Below are 18,632 nucleotides of genomic sequence, written 5' to 3' on the forward strand. Positions count from 1 at the left end.
TATGTGAAAGGGCATCGACTTTGTAAAGTATAAAACCAGCCTGCTGCCTGTTTTAAAAGAATTGCTAGACTCAGTGATATTCAGTTCAGTTCTGTGCATTAGACAGTGCAAATCTCTCTTCTTCTTTAGGGTTTTCTAAAGTATCCCACTATGTTAATTTTCGTTAGACCAGGGTGCCGTTTCTGAGATTTTCAAATGCATACATAGAGGTATTTTCTGTTTGTAGGGATTCTTTGTTTTTGTTAGACAGACTTCTTGCTGTTGTAGAGCTTTATCTGACCTTCAGCAAATGACTGCATGAAGGTAGAAAAAGAGTCCAGCACAAACACTGAATTCTGGTAGGGCTGCTTTTAAAAACAGTAAGATAAGGAGTCTAGGAGTAGGCTCTGTTGAAATGTAAATGATGTATCAAAAATCAGGGAGTTTTCTTTCAAGTCTTATCTTTGACATATTTGGGGATTGGAAAATCTTTTCGTGCACAATAGAAAAAAAAACAAACCACAGAGAGAAAAGAGAAGGAGGCTAACTCCTTTCTTTGGAAACTCTGACATCAATAATTACAGGGGCAGTGTGTTAGTCTACATGAAATATTCTTGAGGCATTAAAGTACTATGATTAATGGCTCCCTTGGTAAAAGAAGATAGCTTGGTCATCGGATACAATGGGCAGCAACACTGTTTGGATGGTGCTTGCCACCAAGCTGGAAAAGAATGTAAGCTTTTTCTTAGTCTCTTAATCTGACTTGCACCCACAAATTATTTGCTGTAATATACAAAAATTTATCATGATGGAAGTACGACAGACTTCCTACGAGGTCAAATGAAGTCGTCAAAAATTGTACTTCAACTTAAAGTTTTAATGAAGCCAAGAAAACGTATGCATGTGGTCAGCCATCTTTCTTTCAGAAATTCTGTCACTGATGTATTTTGTTTCTGTTGCTGATTTCAAAACAAAATTAGTTTTAACTTGCTGCAATTTCTTGTAGGAATGCACAGTGTCTGGAATTCGGTCGCGCTCCTATTCCTGCTCCTCGCCCAAAGGTTTATTAGGAAGACCTCACATTCCTCAAGACTTCACAGTTGGGGATTTGAATGAAGGTCAGTGCTCTGGCTTTGCACCTGCACAGCCCCATCCCATGCCTGCCTGCTTCAGGCCCCATGCTGACCACTTTATTTAGGCCTGTCCAATACGCAGACCTCGCCAGCATGTGTGAAGCAGGGTTCAGGTGCCTTTGGGTACCCCTACCATCATTCCTCGCTCTTCTCCCATCTACTGCCCCGTCATGCCCTCCCCTGATACAGCATATGATCCTTGGGAGCGCACGAAAACTGGGAGAGCGTTAGTCAGAAAAAGTAACGCAGGCAAGGGCAGTAATCTTTTTGAAAGGTCCTTTACCCCAGCCTCCTGCTGAGTACCTGGCAGAGACTGCGAGGAAGCTCAGGAAGACACAGAAGAGGTGTCAGAGAGGGCAGATGGCTGCAGCATCCTGTAGATCCCAGGGAATCTCTGAAACATGGATGGGCTATTGTCATCCCCACAGGCTGGGGGGCAAAACCCACCCTCTCCACCAAGAGGAGTCAGAGATGTTTCTGCAAGAAGCTTGTAATTTTTTACAAATTTTTTCTAACATGCTTTATTTCTAGATACATAGTTTCATATTTGGAAGACAACCCACACTTTTCGCAATGAAGGATATGGGTTATCTACTGTGCTTTTCATATAGATCACATCACTTAAAAACCAATTGCGTTTCAAGAGACTTGGCCTCTGTCCTTATAAATCTGTCCATTGCCATACTTCCAGCTTGGCTGTCCCTCCAGTGCACCTTTAGCTTTACCCTAGTCCTGAGCAAGAGGCAGGGCATGTGGGATACAGTGAACCAGATGGGGTGGACACCCGGAGAAGTTCTGGATGCCCCATCACTGGAAGTGCTCAAGCTCAGGTTGGATGGGGTTTTGAGCAACCTGATCTAGTGAAAGATGTCCCTGCCCACGGTAGGGGTGTTGGACTAGGTGATCTTTGAAGGTCCCTTCCAACCCAAACTGTTCTGTGATCTATGACACTGAATGTGAAAACACACACACAAAAGTTGTGAAAATGTTATCATTGACTTTGAAACCAGTTAACAAATTCAAAAGCTCTTGGGAAGGCGAAATGGAAAAAGCTGATGGCCAGACATACAGTGACTGCAGACATCTTTTCTCTTAAGAAACAGTGTTAAGCAGTGCAGCAAATAACTTGTTTATAGTTGCTCAAATTCACTGTTAAGATTTCATGTCCCCTTGTAAGGAGGAGTGTGTATTGCAGCCTGCAGCAATGTTGTATTTTTCCCTATCACTTAATGTATTTGTAACCATTTTTATTTAATAGATTAGGTGAGAAGTCTTTGGCAAAACAAGGCAGAAGAAAAAGAGGGAAGTATGTCACAGAAGTAGAGGATGGCAGATCAGCAAAACCCTGTGGCATGTGCTTAAAGTTAAAACAAAATTCCTTTGACCTCACAGCTAAGGGACTGTTGGTGTCACAGCCTGTTAAGCACCATCCAGACACCATTACCTCCTCTGACCTGACCTGAGCTTGCACCTCTGTCCTGTTCATTCTCTCTCCCCTTCCTCCTGGGACAGTCAGTGCTGGGGTTTTACCCATCTGGTGGAGAAGGTGGAAACACTTTTCTGTCCCAGTTTTGGAAATAGGCTACTCTGCAGCCCACACCGCAGATGTGGTGTTCTGCTAGGAGGGAAGGTGGTGGTCTGCTGAGGTTCCTGCTGGCACTTCCTTGCTTACCAGTGCCTCCTCCCCGTTCCTTCCTTGCCAGTATTTTGCAAGGATGGTAGCATTGAACAGAGTGTTTGGCAGCTGGCAGTGGTGATTACTGTGTGAGGCAGGCACAGCTTTGAGCAGTTGTGTCTGGGTACGGGACCCAAGAGCTTGGTCCAAGAAATTGCATCAGATGGTTCATCCTGATCTCTGCAGGCCATAGTGGGATTGTTTCTGGGTTTGTGCAGGTGTCTGCACACTGAAAACCTGTGCCTTCCCCTCTGCTCAGCTGTCAGCGTTTTGGACATCTCACTCAGGGCTTAGCTATGCAGAAGAAAGGCGCAGCTAACCTTTTATGTTGCAATGACATGTAAGCCAAAGCAGATGAATGCAGGGTGGCAACAAGACGATCTTTCTTGCACAAAGTATGAGAAAAAAGTAGGAAGTCACCATCTGTTTCTGACAGAAGCTTTTCCATATGCTCAGGTTTAAAACAACTACCTGCTTTTATTTGAGAAGGTATTGCCAGTCTGTACAGTAAAGGATTTGTCCCTGCTCTGTAGATGGTGTGCTCATGAACAGTGGTCGATCCCTCCTTCAGGCTCTTTCACTCTCTAAGTCAGTGTCTCTGCTCCACCCTTGTAGTAAGTACCTCAATGCCAACCCCACGGTGCTGTTTTGCATGAGGCTGTCTTCAGCTCCCGTGGGTACATGGCCTTCGTTTCTTCCGAAAGCATCCTGTGGCACAGGTCGTGCCTGGCAACTAACTGAAATGCCCTTTGAGTCTCGCTGCTTCTTTGGTAAATATTCTAGCTCTCACTAACCTGAAGTCTATGTTTGTCTGAAGACATGCTGATTCAGTGAAGGGTGTTTAAGTTTGTATCTAACTTTAAAGAAGGCACAGTCTGATGCTGTGACTGAGGCAGGTGTTTAACTATCTTTCTGAACCATACCTGTGGTAGCTTTGCAAAAAATGTCTGCAGAACAGAATGGCTTCTAATTTGGAAATTGTAGAGTGATCTCTACTGTTGTGTTTTTTTTTTTTTTCCTTCCAAAACAATTCAACTGAATTATTTATATTTTATTTTGTTTTCTAGATGGTTTGTTGAAAAGTATCTCCTTGAGTCCTCTCTATTGTTTCTAGGATGTAAACTTGTAACAAATTACACATCATGTATAGTACATAGACTAGTAATATCCCTCTGTATTGGGATTCAAATTTTTTTTAATACTGTAGATAAAGCTGCATAAGACAGGTAATTGCAAATGTTAGAAGAATGTCATTAAGATATTTTTCAACAAATTATGTAAAAAGCAAAATGAAGTGTGAATCACTCAAGTCTGGGTTGTTAAGAAAAACAAAAACCCCATTTTTTGTTATTGTTAAAAACAGACTGTTTGCAGAGACTGGCATTCATTGATATCCATCTCAGTTCTGGCAGATTCTGTCAACTAAACAAAGCTTAGTAGGCAATGGTCTTACCCTAGGAAAAGCTGCTTCTAATGTATATATGTTTTTGCTTTCCTAATTTTCAAATGACATCGCAAGCACCTTAATGACAAGCTTATGGCCTGGTGGAGGTCGTGTGTTTCAAATAAACCTGACGAGCTTGCAATCTGAGTGCCCAATAACTGTTTCTGTCTTGCAGAGCGAGCGTACAGTCTGCCGGAGCAGTCCCGAGAGAAAAGGTATGGGTACTTGGCGCACCCGCGTTTTGAGGCGACGGGAGCAGGTCTGTGCAAGAATGCCATCTAGGGAGCAGAGCGGGGAAGAGGCCTCTGCAGCCCTCTCAGCGGGGTTTTCAGCAGTGGTTTAGGGGAGCACTCCCTGCCCAGGCGATCTGTAAGCCCATGCTTAAACCCTGTGTTGAGCTCAGCCTGGCTCTCTCTGTGCTGTCCCTACCTTGCATGTCCTGCAGCAGAGCTTTGCTGTGCACCACTGTGGGACGTGCTTGGTAGGGATGTGCTCCTGTTCACTACAGGAGCTCCTATCCGCTGTAGGAATGTCCAAAGCATTGTAATAAAAGCAAGGGCACTTTTGATACCAGCCATGATCCAGGCAAGCTTGTAACACATTGGACGTTCACAGCACTCCATGAGCTAGTGTTCCTCCTTTTTATAAAGAGTCATTGCAGCCTTTTTAATAATGTCAGCTAAACTCCACAATAAAAGATCTAACTGTAAGTGTTAGGTGAAACAAGCAGCATCCAGATTCTGCTCTGGTTTAAGGGACTGTTCCCACTGGAATGAGATTTTTTGACTGGTCTCTGTTTTAGGATTCAGGAGGAGGAATGGAATAAATATATTGCACCCTCAAAAAATGAGTCTGAAAAATGTAAAGTAAGTCGGACTTTCAGCTTTCTAATGAACAGAATGACCAGCACACGGAATAAGTGCAAGGTAATTTGGGATTTATGTCTATATTATTATATATAATTATGTCACTGTAATTAAATTAATTATAGATGAGAATCTAAATTTTTATGTAAAGATAAGTTGATGTTTATTACAAAACCATATAAGTAATAGCAAGAAACTTTTATCTTTATTTTTTAACTTTAAAACATGTGCAGGGTACCCTGAAATAGCGTTCATATTAAAAAACAGCTTTCCTTTTAAACAATAGCCTTTGCTGAACAATAGCAAGTATTTACTTTGCCATTTTTAAAATGTTATTAACAATCTCATTCAATGATTTAGCTCAGGTTTAAATGTATGAATTGCCCTTAAGAAATAATTTTTTTTCTTACATAAAAATTAAGGGGTATGGGCCTATTCTTGCAATTACTTTCAATAAATGCATGAGTGTAACTTCTACATTGGCACGTAATCCACTGAATTTGCCTTATTTGAAGTTAATGGGACTTCTTGCATGAGTAAGTACTGCTTAGCATTAAGAAGTTGCAGATTTGAGACCTGCACAGTCAAACATATGTACTATGAAAGGTAGATTAGAACATTGGTGGTTTGATTTTGAGACATCTGAAATTTAGATTAATGGCATCAATTAGCAGCTTGAGAGATGGATTTGGCCTACAGGATCTTTCTGGCTGGCCTTCTGGCGATTTTGTAGACTTTCTAGTATGGCCTCCTGTGCTCCAGGATATATGAACGCATGTGGATGTGAGGATGGCTGGCTGAGACGGTATCTTCACAAGTGACAGAACTGGCTGCGAACATGTACGTCCAGTCCAGCAGCCATGCATAAGCCTGTCTCCTAAAGAATGACTATGAGGGCTGCTTGGCAAAATGTATACTCACACCAACAGGAGTACAGTAAAAATAGGCAGAATTTATTAAATTCGTTAACATTCATTAAAAACAGGTTGTATCTAATGTCTTTTAAGATCTGAAGACAAATCATCTAAATTTACATAACTGCGGCTTCAACTGCAGAGGTGCAAGTTTGCATGTATGCTTCAGGGACATGTGGGCATTCATATTAGTTTGTATGTATGTGCGAGTCAATGACAGTTCTAAAATTCTATTTTCTGGCTCTTTCTTTTTTCCAGGTTTATAAATGTATTTCTACCAGTCTTCCTTGATAATGCTTGCTGGCTTAGCTGCCAGTGAAAGCAATGCCTGCATCATTTTAGGACTTCAACAATGTTGTATATAATAATATAGTATACTGTTAAAAGTGTTCCACGAAATAAATGTTTTAGAATAATTTGCTCTAAAAAGGGAATGTTTTAGTGTTTTTAAGATTGAATCAGTTTATCTTCTTTTCTTATGCCCCCCCCCCCCCCTTTTTTTTTTCCCTGCCTCTGCTGTTTGGATGAAGACAAAAAATAAAGATACCAAAGATAAAGAGAAACTGAACAAGCACAATTTTACAAATGGAACCTTCTCAGGAGTTATCCCATGTATAGCCTGTGAAAAGGCCCTCCTAGGAAAGGAGTCACTGCAGTGCTCCTGTAAGTAGTCACTGGCTTTCGTGTGTGACCTTACAGTGTTCCGAGACCTGCTTTGGGATCCTGGTTCAGTGTTTTGTTTCAAGAAGAAACCTTGCTTAAATTTGGATGTACCCGTTCTGGGTAACAAGCTGAGGTTGGCAAGGCAGTGGGAGGAAGGACAGCAGGTGACAGCTTCAGAAGGGACCACAGCATCTCTTAGCCCCTCCATATTAAGCTAGAGTCTTTCCTAGCCATGGGCTGTAACGTCAAAGCATCTTACGGGCCACTTTAGTAAGTGGATATGGAGGAGGCAAAAAAGTGAAGCCTCAGAGTAACATTTTCTGTGGGCTGGGGACCCTGTTGGGTGGCCAGGCTTTGAGATGTGCCTTCTCTTTCAGATTGCAATGTGATTGTACATAAGAGCTGCAAGGAGTCTGCTCCTGTGTGCACCAAGGTAACTTCCTATACTGCACCATTCTTACTAGAACATACCTGCTTTCCAAGGGGTCTAAGAACATCACGAAGGAAAAAAAGAAAGTACACACAGCCCACCCAGACCCAGTCTGTATGCAAGGAGCTGCAAGGGTGTCAAAATGTCCAATGTGAGCAAGGAGCAAGCACTGCACTTGAACAACAGTTTTTAGAAGAGGGTCAAAAATGAGTGTAAAGAGATATTTGTATTTTTGAAGAGTTGCAAGGTCTGATTGTAAAATGGTGTGGCTGGAGGTATACAGAAAAGGATTAAAAAGAAAGGCTTCTTAAAACCACAGATACCCTTTGTGTATGAAGTGCTATCCCATATGTTTGAAATAATGGAAAGCAGAGATGAAAGGGACTTTGAGAAGCGACCTAGTCCATGTCCTTACCCTCAGACAGGCTGACTTATAGGTAACAATTTGGGCAGATGTTTGTCTGACCTGTTCTGGAAAATCTCTGGAGAAGGAGACTCCACAGCCTGCCTAGACAGTCACTCCCAGTGTTCAGCTGCCACTGCAGACATGGCAAAATCAGCACGAGACCTGATGGATACTGTCTCCTTTTGAACAGGAACACAAGCATGGTGAGGTTATCATGACAAAGTTGCTTTCAAAAATAGATGTGTAAGGCTTCTGCCCTCATGGAACAAAGTGGGACTTGCAGAGAAGTGTGCCACAGCATTACATGTCTTTTTTTCAAATTAGTGGAGTGTGTTTTTCTTACATAGCTGGGTTTTGCATCATGGTGGCTTGCAGGGAGAACATGTTTCCATACAGACTCTTCAGGGTAATCAAGTCTGAAAGTTGGCATGAATCAGGTATTTTAATTTATTTTGGTTATAGCTATTGCATCGTAGCGTTGCACAAATTTCTGAGCAACTTTAGGGCATTAGGACACCTGAACTGGTAGTTCTAATCGCTGGGACTGCTGGGCTATTTGTCAAAAGGAGACAAAAGCCCGTACTACGCCTGACTTCTCTCAAGAAGAATGAGGTGCAGAAAATGTTCACTGACCCACCTCAAGTGAAATACATGACTAAGCATGGGAGGCTTTTGCTACAGGTTTTGCAGAAGTCCACTTTGGAAAGGGGATTGATTCTCCCTCTGATACTCAGGCTTCCTCAGGTAGTGCCCTGCCACAAGCGCTTCAAGCTTATTTGAATATAAAGCCCTGAATGTGAACTCCTTTTCTTTCAGCCTTCACAGGCAATATTGAAATAGAGAAAGCAGAATGCTGTTGTAACTCAGTGAGTCGGTTTTGAATAAACAGATTTGGTTTTGTGTTGTAGTTCAAATAATATTATTCTACTCTGAATATTGTTATCTATCAATAACTAATAAACTTGGATTTATTCGTTGTTGGTAGAAATTAGGACCATCGTTTAGGACCATTTTCTTGAAATCCTTTTGTGTGGTGATATACAGCAGTGAGTTACTGACTTGACTATTCAGTGTGTTATCAGGTATGATTTCATTGCAATTTCAAAAAATTCTTCTTTTTTCAGAAATCCCAGGAGAGATACCATAATAAAAACAAACCCCAAGCTGGTGTAACAAGTAAGTTAGGAGGGGTAAACTTAGCACTTCTAAGTTAAGCCTTGGTTAAAAATCACAGGACTGACAACATGAAGATCACTACATCATTTCGCATTTTAATATCTGAAGAAAGTGTATGTGTGTCTCTAATACAAGTAGGATTTTTTGAAGAAATTGCTGTTAAAATAACTTCTCCTTTACTCAAATGAGTGGGAGTTTTACTACGTTTTATTTTCAGTGAGAAAGAAAATAAAAAATTGTCAGTTTTGTCTTGTGCTTTTGAGTATGTCATTTACCCTACACACAAATATTTGGGTTTCCTGTGTTCAGATTGCAATGCTAGAGTTGTGCATAATTTGAGATTGTTATGTTATCAATAATATCCATGCGCGAGTTATTCCACTTTGCCTACAGGCTTATCTTTATTCTGTGGGAGAGCATCACAGTCTTGTACCACGGCAAACAGGCATTCTTGATACCCAGTATAGGTCTATATGAACACCACACAGCATTTCACAGTATAACTGTGCTGTTGATGACATACTCTACATTGTTTGTCAAAATGTTGTGTTGTGATTTGCCTCACAGATTCCCTGCCTGGAGACATTTCACAGGCAGTGCTCTCCTCAGTGCATCCTTCTTCCTCTGTGCCTATTGGACGCTCTGCTGGAAGGAGGGAAGTCTTGCAACAGTCCCACTTCTTGTCCAAAAGTGTCCCCAGTGCCAGTTTTGAAAGGTAGAGGGCAGCTGCTGGGGGACTATGCCAAATACATCATTCAGATTTCTAGGAAAATTGAAACCATTAAATAAATGTGGGATTTTGTTTTTCTGTTGTAGAAGATCTGCACCATTTTCTGAACAAGACTCTGAGACTAGCACCTGGAGGTCCAAGTCACGTTCTGAAGAAACGTTACAAGCATTAGGGACCTTTTCTTCAATGGATCCTTTAATGATGGAAGGTGAGAAGTATTACACAGATATTGCACTTTATAACCGGTATTGGAAAGTGCAAAATAGAAAAACTCCTCAGTTGATATAGGAAGCCACTTCATCTACTAAAAGAACAGCTATTTTTAATAATTACAATTGTGTCCCTCATTCAAATGATACAATCAGAAACATTATTCTTAAAATACAACTTTTCCTTTCTTCCTTGTCACTAAGTCTTAAATAACTTTTGGAATATTTTTGTATGGTGTTACCATTTTAAAATACCAAGGATAAATGTATTTGGCATCCTTGCAGAACCAGAACAGCAATATATTTTTCTTCTGCAGTCATCTAGTCATCTCCATTGACAGTACACATTGCAAAACATAAATCTATGTCACTTGTATTTCCTCAGTAGCCCCAAAAAGTTACCTCCCACTGGTGAACTGTCCTCCTAAAATGGCTACGTATCCTTGTGAAGCGAATAGAAATAGGCTTTTTCTGTTGGTAGGCATGGTATGTTTCAAAGCTGAAGGGCATTCACGTACGAAGGATGGTGCAGATCTCTCACACTACACATCTACAAAATGGCCAGTGCCTCTCCAACACCAAAGCTACTAAATTTTAAAAAGTTTCTTCAAGCAAAGAAGTATAAGAAGGATTTAATCTGAGAAAAGAAGGGTGGGATTTTTTTGTTCTCCTCCCTTGCTGTCACATTTGCATTTCAACACTCTAGTAATGATATTGACATCTGGCAAGCTTCTCAGATGTAAAGGCACTGCCAATGTTTCAGAAGCCTTGTCTAAAGTTCATCCCTGTGATGTGTTCCCTGTACTACATGGATAGATCTGTATGTGCAAAGGGACTTCCCTTACTGTTCTTATGCTGGTGTTAACGAGATAAACGTTTTGTCGTAGATGATGTGGATTTGTCTCAGTGGACTGATCTCCGCATAGATGCGCAAGAGTTTGAGGCGGAGTCCTGGAGTTGTGTTGTGGATCCAGTGTTCTGTAGCAAGCAAGAAAAGGATACCATCAAGAGGCAGGATGTCATTTTTGGTCAGTATTTCAAAGTTTCATGTAGGTTTATAAACAATTTGGCATAGAAAATAGAGAGGGAACCTACACATTTTATGTCCAGAAGAACGAATGCTTCAACTCAGAACAATAAGAAGGTTCAAAGAACATTTTTGTCACAAATTACAATGTGTCCTGGAGCTAAGGAAATGGAGAGTAGTGGCTACCAGAGACATGTCTACTCTGCTCAGAGAACAGTTGAGGCTGGAAGGGCCCTCATCCAATCCCCAGTGCAAACAATTGCAACCCCAGCTTGTTCAGTGGGGTTCAGTTGAGAAAACCATGCTAGAGACAGATAAATTAAGTCTTCCTACTGACATAATCTATTAGGTTTGAGGCTCACACAGAAAAAAATATTATGACTGTATATTTGAATGTTGCTGAAGTCTATCTTAGAAGGTGTGAAAAATGTTCAGGTGATTATTATACTATGCTGTTTTCTTTTATACTGCAGAGCTGATGCAAACAGAAGTGCATCACATCCATACCCTGTTAATTATGTCTGAAATATTCAGGAAAGGGATGAAGGAGGAACTGCAGCTGGACCACAGCACAGTGGACAGAATATTCCCCTGCTTAGATGAGCTACTGGAGATGCACAGGCAATTCTTCTGCAGAATGAAGGAGAGACGGCAGGAATCATGTATGGCAGGGAGCGAACGTAATTTTGTCATCAACAGAATTGGAGACATCCTTGTGCAGCAGGTAGAGGCATCAGCTCTGTTAATCCTTTATGTACTCAAGGTTCCCAAATTAAACAATTTATTGACTTTAAAACTTTTGTGGTCAAGAAGGCGGCTGTCGTTGCCTCATAAAATTCAAAGACTGTCCCCTCCACATTATTGCAGGGTGAAAGAGAGAAAGTCATTACTGACAGGTAACTGTGATGAACTTGAATGAACTTCTACCTATATGGTACAAGTGATGAGGAAAGTAATGAACTTGGTCCTGTTCACAGTACTAGGCTGCTGCCATCATACTGTGGACTGCAAAAGATCGAAGTGATGGATTCACTGTTTTAACAGCTGAGTAGAGGTGTGAAGAATTGACAGATGATGGAAACTACTCATTCATTTCACATAGCAATCTGGCATGGTGCATCTTGAATTAATGCTCACTAGAGATGGAGTGGTCTCAACGTGTTTATGGTGGCCATAGAACAGCTAACTAACTGCTTGCTGGTCACACTTCAGTTCCTTGCAATCAGAAGAGTGTGGCTTTTCACCTTTGCTCAGTTGGTTTTAACTCCACTGAAATAAAGAAGCTGAACCATTATCTTGTCTAGAAGCAGTGTGAAAATCAGACAAATGCAGATAAGCCTCAAAGGGATTGTGTTAGCAAAGAGGTGGAGGAAACATTGTTATAATTGTTCTAGCTGTTATTGGCAAGACTGTAGTGGAGGTCGCTTGTGCTCTCTCCAGCTTATTTTCCTCTCCTTGTTCCTAAAAACAGTCCATTTTCATTCTGCAGTGACAGGCCATGTTAGTCAATTCAGACAACTTGAGAAACAAGGTATCATAAAAGTTTCGTATTTGTACAAAATACATTCATTAAAGGCATACAGTTTCCTGTTAGGTGCAATGTTGAGCATAATTCACTTACTAATTTCTTCAGTTTTCAGAGGAAAATGCAACTAAAATGAAGAAAATATACGGAGAGTTTTGCAGCCATCACAAAGAAGCCGTTAATCTCTTCAAAGAGTTGCACCAAAACAAGAAGTTCCAGAATTTTATTAAAGTAAGTTTATGTGGAAACGTGATCACTATTGATAAAATGCTCAGGAAAAAGATATGTAGCTTTCACTTAGATTTAGGATTGAAATTATATTCAGTAACTCACTTTTAATAGCTAATAAAAATGGAAAAGTTTGTGCCTCCTTAACCAGAGAGCTGATAAATTACATTCTTCTTTCAAATTTTAGAAAGCTTTGGCATCCAGTGTGTATTACACACATGTTCCTGTTATAGTACACCTCATCCCTCAGTGCAGCAACTGTTCCTTGGGGATGGTTCAGATAACCCAGTGGGGTTTTTTTTCAGCTTATTCTAATGCATTTAGATATCATATTTCTTACTAGTCAATTGGTGGTTTAATATGCACTTATTACTTAAGGTATATATTTGTATTCGTGCAGCTGAGAAATAGTAACCTGTTGGCACGACGCCGAGAAATCCCTGAATGCATTCTCCTTGTCACCCAGCGAATCACCAAATACCCTGTTCTGGTTGAAAGGATATTGCAATACTCAAAAGGTAAATAAAAGCTAAAGTGTTGCTTCATGTCTGGAATCCTAGTGCGTTTCTAACGTATGTAGTCTTTGTCAAGGCTGGACTGTGAAGATTTCCAATATTTCAAGCCATAGAAGTCCATAGAAGGATGTGAGCTAATTCAGGCATGCATCTGCACCTTTGAAATTAATTCTGATGGAGTTTTTTGTAGGTAGGGCTAGGCAAACATTTTACTCTCCAGTTTTTCAAACAAAGCTTGAATAACCTCTGGAATTTTGTAGAGCATTTTAGAAACACTAGTGACTTTCAAGTGTTGCTCCTCAAATGGGCTATAAATGAGCATTGTAGAAAGTTGTATATCCAAATGCTAACCCTTTGTGCTTGCAATCCTGTTTCAAGGGTTTTTTTTACTGAGCCAGAAGAGTAATATACTATATGATTTACTTAGCCAGTAAATTTTTTAAATGCTAAAAGCTCGTAAATATGTCAGAAACTATTCAACGTGTTGTTTTGACCAATGAATAAATCTGAGGTACATGTCATCTTTTAATAAGCAAGTCAAACAAAGGCAGATGCTTCTAATATTTCTAGTAAATTGATTGCCAGGTTCAACTTAAAATGACATATTTATCAATTTAAGCGTTGCATCATGTTGATTGTTCCCAGAAAGTAAGAAATGATATCTTCTCTTGAATATGCAGACTACTATAATGTTTTTTATTTTTTGTTTCATACAGAAGGAACAGAAGAACATAAAGACCTATGCAAAGCCCTTTGTCTAATTAAGGACATGATTGCAGCAGTAGATTTGAAAGTGAATGAATATGAGCAAAAGCAAAAGCTGCTGGAAATTCTCAGTAGAACTGAAAACAAAACATATACAAAGCTGAAAAATGGCCATGTTTTTAGGAAGCAAGACTTGATGAGGAAAGAAAGAATACTTCTTCATGAAGGTTTAGTGTACTGGAAGACTGCGACTGGTCGTTTCAAAGGTATTCCATCCAAGCAGTAAAGTGTTGTAATTCTTTATTGCAAACAATATATGAAGATTGTTTGGTTTATGAGTGAAAATACTTTATTATGCTGTATTGCAAACATGAATTTCTGAGGTAATGGTATTGGGAATATGCCACTAATTGCTAGAGCAGTAGTTCCGGAAGCTGCCATAGTTTGTGGGTAATCCACTGTATATCTGGGTAAGAAGACAGATTCATAGGCAAAGCTATCAGCTGCATTTCTTCTTCCAGTCCCCCCCTTTTAGTTCATTGATTTGCAGTTTCATCCCATAACACAGAGTGTTGACTTGTACATTTATATTGTTCACAGTACTGGCCATTGAAAATAATGCATGAAAAGTCACGTGCTGTTCTGCAGTGGTACTGGGACATTCACAGTGGAAAAGAAAATCTGAAGCCACATTTGCCTGGAGCCTCATTTTTACATCCAAGCCCAGAATTTCATTTTTGGTGTTAATCAGATGTAGGGGTTGGGTTTTTTGGAGCTTACTAATATTTGCTGTACAACTTTACAAAGCTATCTGTTCTTTATTATTCCAGAAATACTTTTACCAGTGTAATAGTGTGCTGTGAATATATGTTAGCATAGGCAAAACAAAATTTCTGTGGGATAGTCTTTGTCAGGTTGCCTGTGAGTAGCCTGGGGAAGCTCTACTGACATTGGAGTGAAGATTTCTTCTTGCCCTGGGCCAGTGCTCCACCACGGTGCTGCAGGAGGGTAGACAGCAGAAATTGTGGTCTTTCCTGGGAGATACAAAGTGATGGCTTGCAGTTGCTTCATGCAGACCATAGGCTAATCTAGATATTTCCTGTTTAGTTTACTATAGGATTCTGTGGGATATTTATTGATCAGGGCTTCTCCTGAAAAAAATCTCCCTGATTATTTTCCTTTTCTCATTTTAAGACACTTTAGCTCTGCTTCTAGCTGATATGCTACTGTTCTTACAAGAAAAAGACCAAAAATACATCTTTGCAGCTGTTGTAAGTATATTATCAAATGTTTGAACACATTGCGTTTTTATTTGTATATTTCTCAAAAAGTAGTTTCTTTTCTAGGTTATTCCCATAATGTTGTTTGGTTTTTTTCCTAAAATCCTGGTAGTGTATTCAGAACAGTAATATGCCAGTATAAAGAAAATTAAGTTTATTTTCGAAATTAAGTAATTTTTAAAGAAAAAGGATGAAAATAACAATGATATTTTTAGTGTTGTGTTTCATCTGATTATGAAGGTGGGAAGTAGAGCAGGCTCTTTCAGTTATTTAAAAGAAATTTTAAGTTCTGGTTCTGTGAAACAGAACAGAAGAATAATTTGAACTGCAAATGCAGTAGTAAACACACATAAAATGTGTGAAAGGTAATGGAGAGAAGTTCCCAAACTATATAAATATAAACACTATATGAATACTGTGCCTCAGTATCATTGAGCCTCTGAGATTTACTTTTTAGCACATACCCAGTGCTTTACTTGTTCATAAATACTATAATGTATTTTTAAAAATAGTTTAAAAAGATGTCTGAATACTCAAAACTTGCAGCCTCCTACACCTGGTGAGAACATACGTAGTCTGACTATACCAGGACTAGAAGTAGTCCAATTAATTGAAAAATTGTGCTCTTCTAAAATGTTTTATAAGAGAGTTAGTTATTATTTGTATGTGCTGTGACTGTTTCCCCCAGGACCAGAAGCCTTCCATAATCTCCCTTCAGAGGCTCATAGTAAGAGAAGTAGCCAATGAAGAAAGAGGGATGTTTCTGATTAGCGCTTCGTCTACAGGGCCTGAGATGTATGAGGTTCATACCAACTCCAAAGAGGAACGTAACAATTGGATGAGACACATTCAAGATGCAGTGGAAAGGTAGATGGAAAGGCTTTTGGTTTTCATCCTGGTAGTCCAAAGCAGATGGGAGGTTGGTTGGATATTCATGGCAGCATGCTCTCTGTTCTGCATTGCACTGTATCCATCCTGTGAGGTTGGGTTTTCCTCTGAGCTCAGGTTTCACAGACCCCAAAACCTCACCATCACTTCTGCCAAACTTTCCATGCTACTTCTGTTCTCCCACTGAATCAGCAGACCCTTCACACTCCCCATTAGATGTTCTTACCAGCCATTGTAAGCTTCTCTCACCTTTGCCTTTAGCACTGGATGCCTTCCAGAGTCCTGCAGGTGTCCATACAACTATTTTGGGGAAATCCTCAGTCATGCCTGTTATCTTGGTGTCAGCTGCTTAAGAATAGCAGGGAGAGCATTACTCCTCATGAGGCCCAAGCTTATGCTTAGCACAGCAAACCTGTGTGAGGGCCAGCCATCCATTTGCTGCACAATGCAGCCTTACCAGAATTAAAAGGAGTCCTTCAGTCTGGTTTATGTCCAGTTACTGCTTTTTAAAGAAGCGGACAAGTAGCACACTTCTAGATTGTAGCAAAAGTTGGTGCTGATGATGTATTCTGTTTATTATGAACTGTACTGTACTGAAGATGAATATATGATGTGTAGATTTTGCATTGTCCACCATTTTTTGTCTTTCATCTTTGAAGTTGCCCAGAGGAACAAGAAGAAGGAAAAATAAGTGAATCTGATGAGGACAGACGTATTGCTGAGGCAAAAGCATCCAGAATTCAGAAATGCCAAGGTGTGGTACCTCTTCTGCCATTCTGAGAGCTCCTGCATCCTGAGACTTCAGGATGAATGAATCGTGCACCTGTACTGGCTGGTGGGTTCAAAGTGGCTCAATAGGCACAGCAGAGAAAGCTGGGGTGGTCCGATGGTTTAATGTGAGTTTAATGAAAGAGAACCATTTTTTTCCAAACACTATATTTTTGCTACATCACCATGAATGAAAAAGAAAAAGAAAAATGGATGCTTTCAAAATAAACACTGAATTTCCCAGATTAGCATCAGGGCCAGGTAGGTCCACGTTTGTGGAAACACCTGAAATCTTCAGTAATTGTGTGGCTTTGTGCTTGTTAATGGCATTTCATCCTTTGCTGCTATTATTTTTACCTGAAAATGTAGCTGACGGATATTCTGCTTCCTTGGTTCCCCTACACTTAAAGTCCACATCTTTATACTTCTGTGAGGAGAAAAACTCCGGCAATGTCCTTCCTGTAGAGAGCCACAGAGAAAGGCATCCTCTGCTGAGAGTAGGTGTTCTTCTTTGATGTTGAGGTGCTGAATCAGCGCATCTTCTGGCTACCTGAGCCAAGTGCTTTTCTAGTATTGATCGTTGTGAGTGCAACAGGACGCAACTGAGGGCCCCAGAGCACAGCCAAGGCCACCTCGTCAGGGTAGGGCACCGTCCTGGCCCTCTGCCTGGGTCTGTGCCAGCTTTCATTAGGACAGACTATGGGATGAATCTGGTTCTTGGTCACTTAAAAAAGGCCTAGCTCAAGTTAGCAATGTCTATGTGGTGTAAGGATTAGAAAGATGAATGGGGAACATGCTTTGCCTGCAGGATAAAAAATATTAATACAATGTTCAATTTTGGTTGCCAGAATCACTGAGTAACCAGGACCAGCAGATCTGTAGTTATTTGGAAGAGAAATTGCATATCTATGCAGAACTGGGAGATATGCATGGGTTTGAGGATGTTCATGTGGAACCTCACCTCCTTATCAAACCTGATTCTGGAGAAACTCCACAGGCTGCTTCATTGCTGGCAGCAGCTCTCCGAGAAGGTGAGTTTCCATTGGAAGAGTGGGCTGGTGGCTCTTTGCGTGGGCAGGTAATTCAAGGTAACAAAGTACAGCCTTCTTGCCTTGTGCTGCAGTTCTGTCAAGTCTCCAGAACTGGCAATGTCTGAACTTGGCAAAGGGCATTGAGAAGTCTCTCAAGTTTATACTTGTCAGATGCACGAGATGGTACCTGCCAGATTGTAAGATAAGGGATATGTTTAGTGCATAACATCATAGGTAAGCAGGCAGGGACATGGTGTTAGATTGCACCTGAGGATTGTTTCCTTAGCTGTCCTCCTTGCAGTACAGCCCTGTGAAGAGATCACAGGATGCAGTATGATATTGCATCTGGTCCCTTACCTTGGTTTATCTGATGACAGATCAGAATCATGTAGGGTCATGTACAGACCAAACTACAGATGATCTTGGCAGATCTGCCAAGAAACACCTGCCAGAATTGCTGTAGGACCTGTGTTTTTTCTGCATTACTATCTAACAGAGAGATGATAGCCTTGTGCTACCTACAGTGCTGTCCTCTGAAGGAAGGAAGGGAATGGCATTGTGGATATCTTGCCTAGTTGGAAGCTCAGCTAAACTCCTGCTAAACTCAGCTGAAAAGAGTCCTGGTAAACTGAACCATATCCAGCATGAGCCATATGCTCTTTGAGAAGGACTACAAGATTTTAGCATCACCTAGATTGAGAGGTCTGGGTTAATAACCACATTTCAACCAATAAAGCAGTGAAGGTTGGTCTCCATCATCATTATGAAGTCAGAGCGCATTTTATTGATAAAACTGATAGAACTTGAGTAGGGAATCTAAGTCAGTGATGCAATAGTAAATGTAATTTTAGGTAAAATGGCAGCCTATACTTACACATCTTATTCTGCCCACTTTCAATTTTCACTTTCTGTCATGCTAATGTTGATGATGTCTTGGATTTCAGCACTCTTTAGCACACTGTAAGGAATTTACAGTTGCTTACACTGTAGGCAATTTGTGGGGATCATTTTCCAGAACAGAAATACAAAGTCCCTGAGCT

General features: G+C 40.5%; 1 protein-coding gene across 9 annotated transcripts in view; it reads left to right on the forward strand.

The window, feature by feature from the left end:
• The window catches only part of ARHGEF28 (Rho guanine nucleotide exchange factor 28), a 129,915-nt gene that overhangs the window by 82,130 nt on the left and 29,153 nt on the right, over positions 1-18,632 (forward strand). For 8 of the 9 annotated variants that reach the window (XM_075741170.1, XM_075741172.1, XM_075741173.1 and 5 more), the window contains 18 exons: positions 986-1,097; positions 3,321-3,401; positions 4,407-4,446; positions 5,034-5,157; positions 6,542-6,674; positions 7,052-7,107; positions 8,635-8,686; positions 9,254-9,401; positions 9,503-9,624; positions 10,513-10,653; positions 11,126-11,376; positions 12,286-12,408; positions 12,806-12,923; positions 13,637-13,891; positions 14,820-14,896; positions 15,594-15,772; positions 16,453-16,547; positions 17,410-17,592. In XM_075741170.1, the coding sequence (XP_075597285.1) occupies positions 986-1,097; positions 3,321-3,401; positions 4,407-4,446; positions 5,034-5,157; positions 6,542-6,674; positions 7,052-7,107; positions 8,635-8,686; positions 9,254-9,401; positions 9,503-9,624; positions 10,513-10,653; positions 11,126-11,376; positions 12,286-12,408; positions 12,806-12,923; positions 13,637-13,891; positions 14,820-14,896; positions 15,594-15,772; positions 16,453-16,547; positions 17,410-17,592 (2,290 nt within the window). The remainder of the gene's footprint in view (positions 1-985; positions 1,098-3,320; positions 3,402-4,406; positions 4,447-5,033; positions 5,158-6,541; positions 6,675-7,051; positions 7,108-8,634; positions 8,687-9,253; positions 9,402-9,502; positions 9,625-10,512; positions 10,654-11,125; positions 11,377-12,285; positions 12,409-12,805; positions 12,924-13,636; positions 13,892-14,819; positions 14,897-15,593; positions 15,773-16,452; positions 16,548-17,409; positions 17,593-18,632) is intronic. The other variant, XM_075741176.1, reaches the window with a different exon arrangement.

This window comes from Balearica regulorum, chromosome Z (genome assembly GCF_011004875.1).
Source record: "Balearica regulorum gibbericeps isolate bBalReg1 chromosome Z, bBalReg1.pri, whole genome shotgun sequence".
In the NCBI taxonomy this organism is placed as follows: Eukaryota; Metazoa; Chordata; class Aves; order Gruiformes; family Gruidae; genus Balearica; species Balearica regulorum.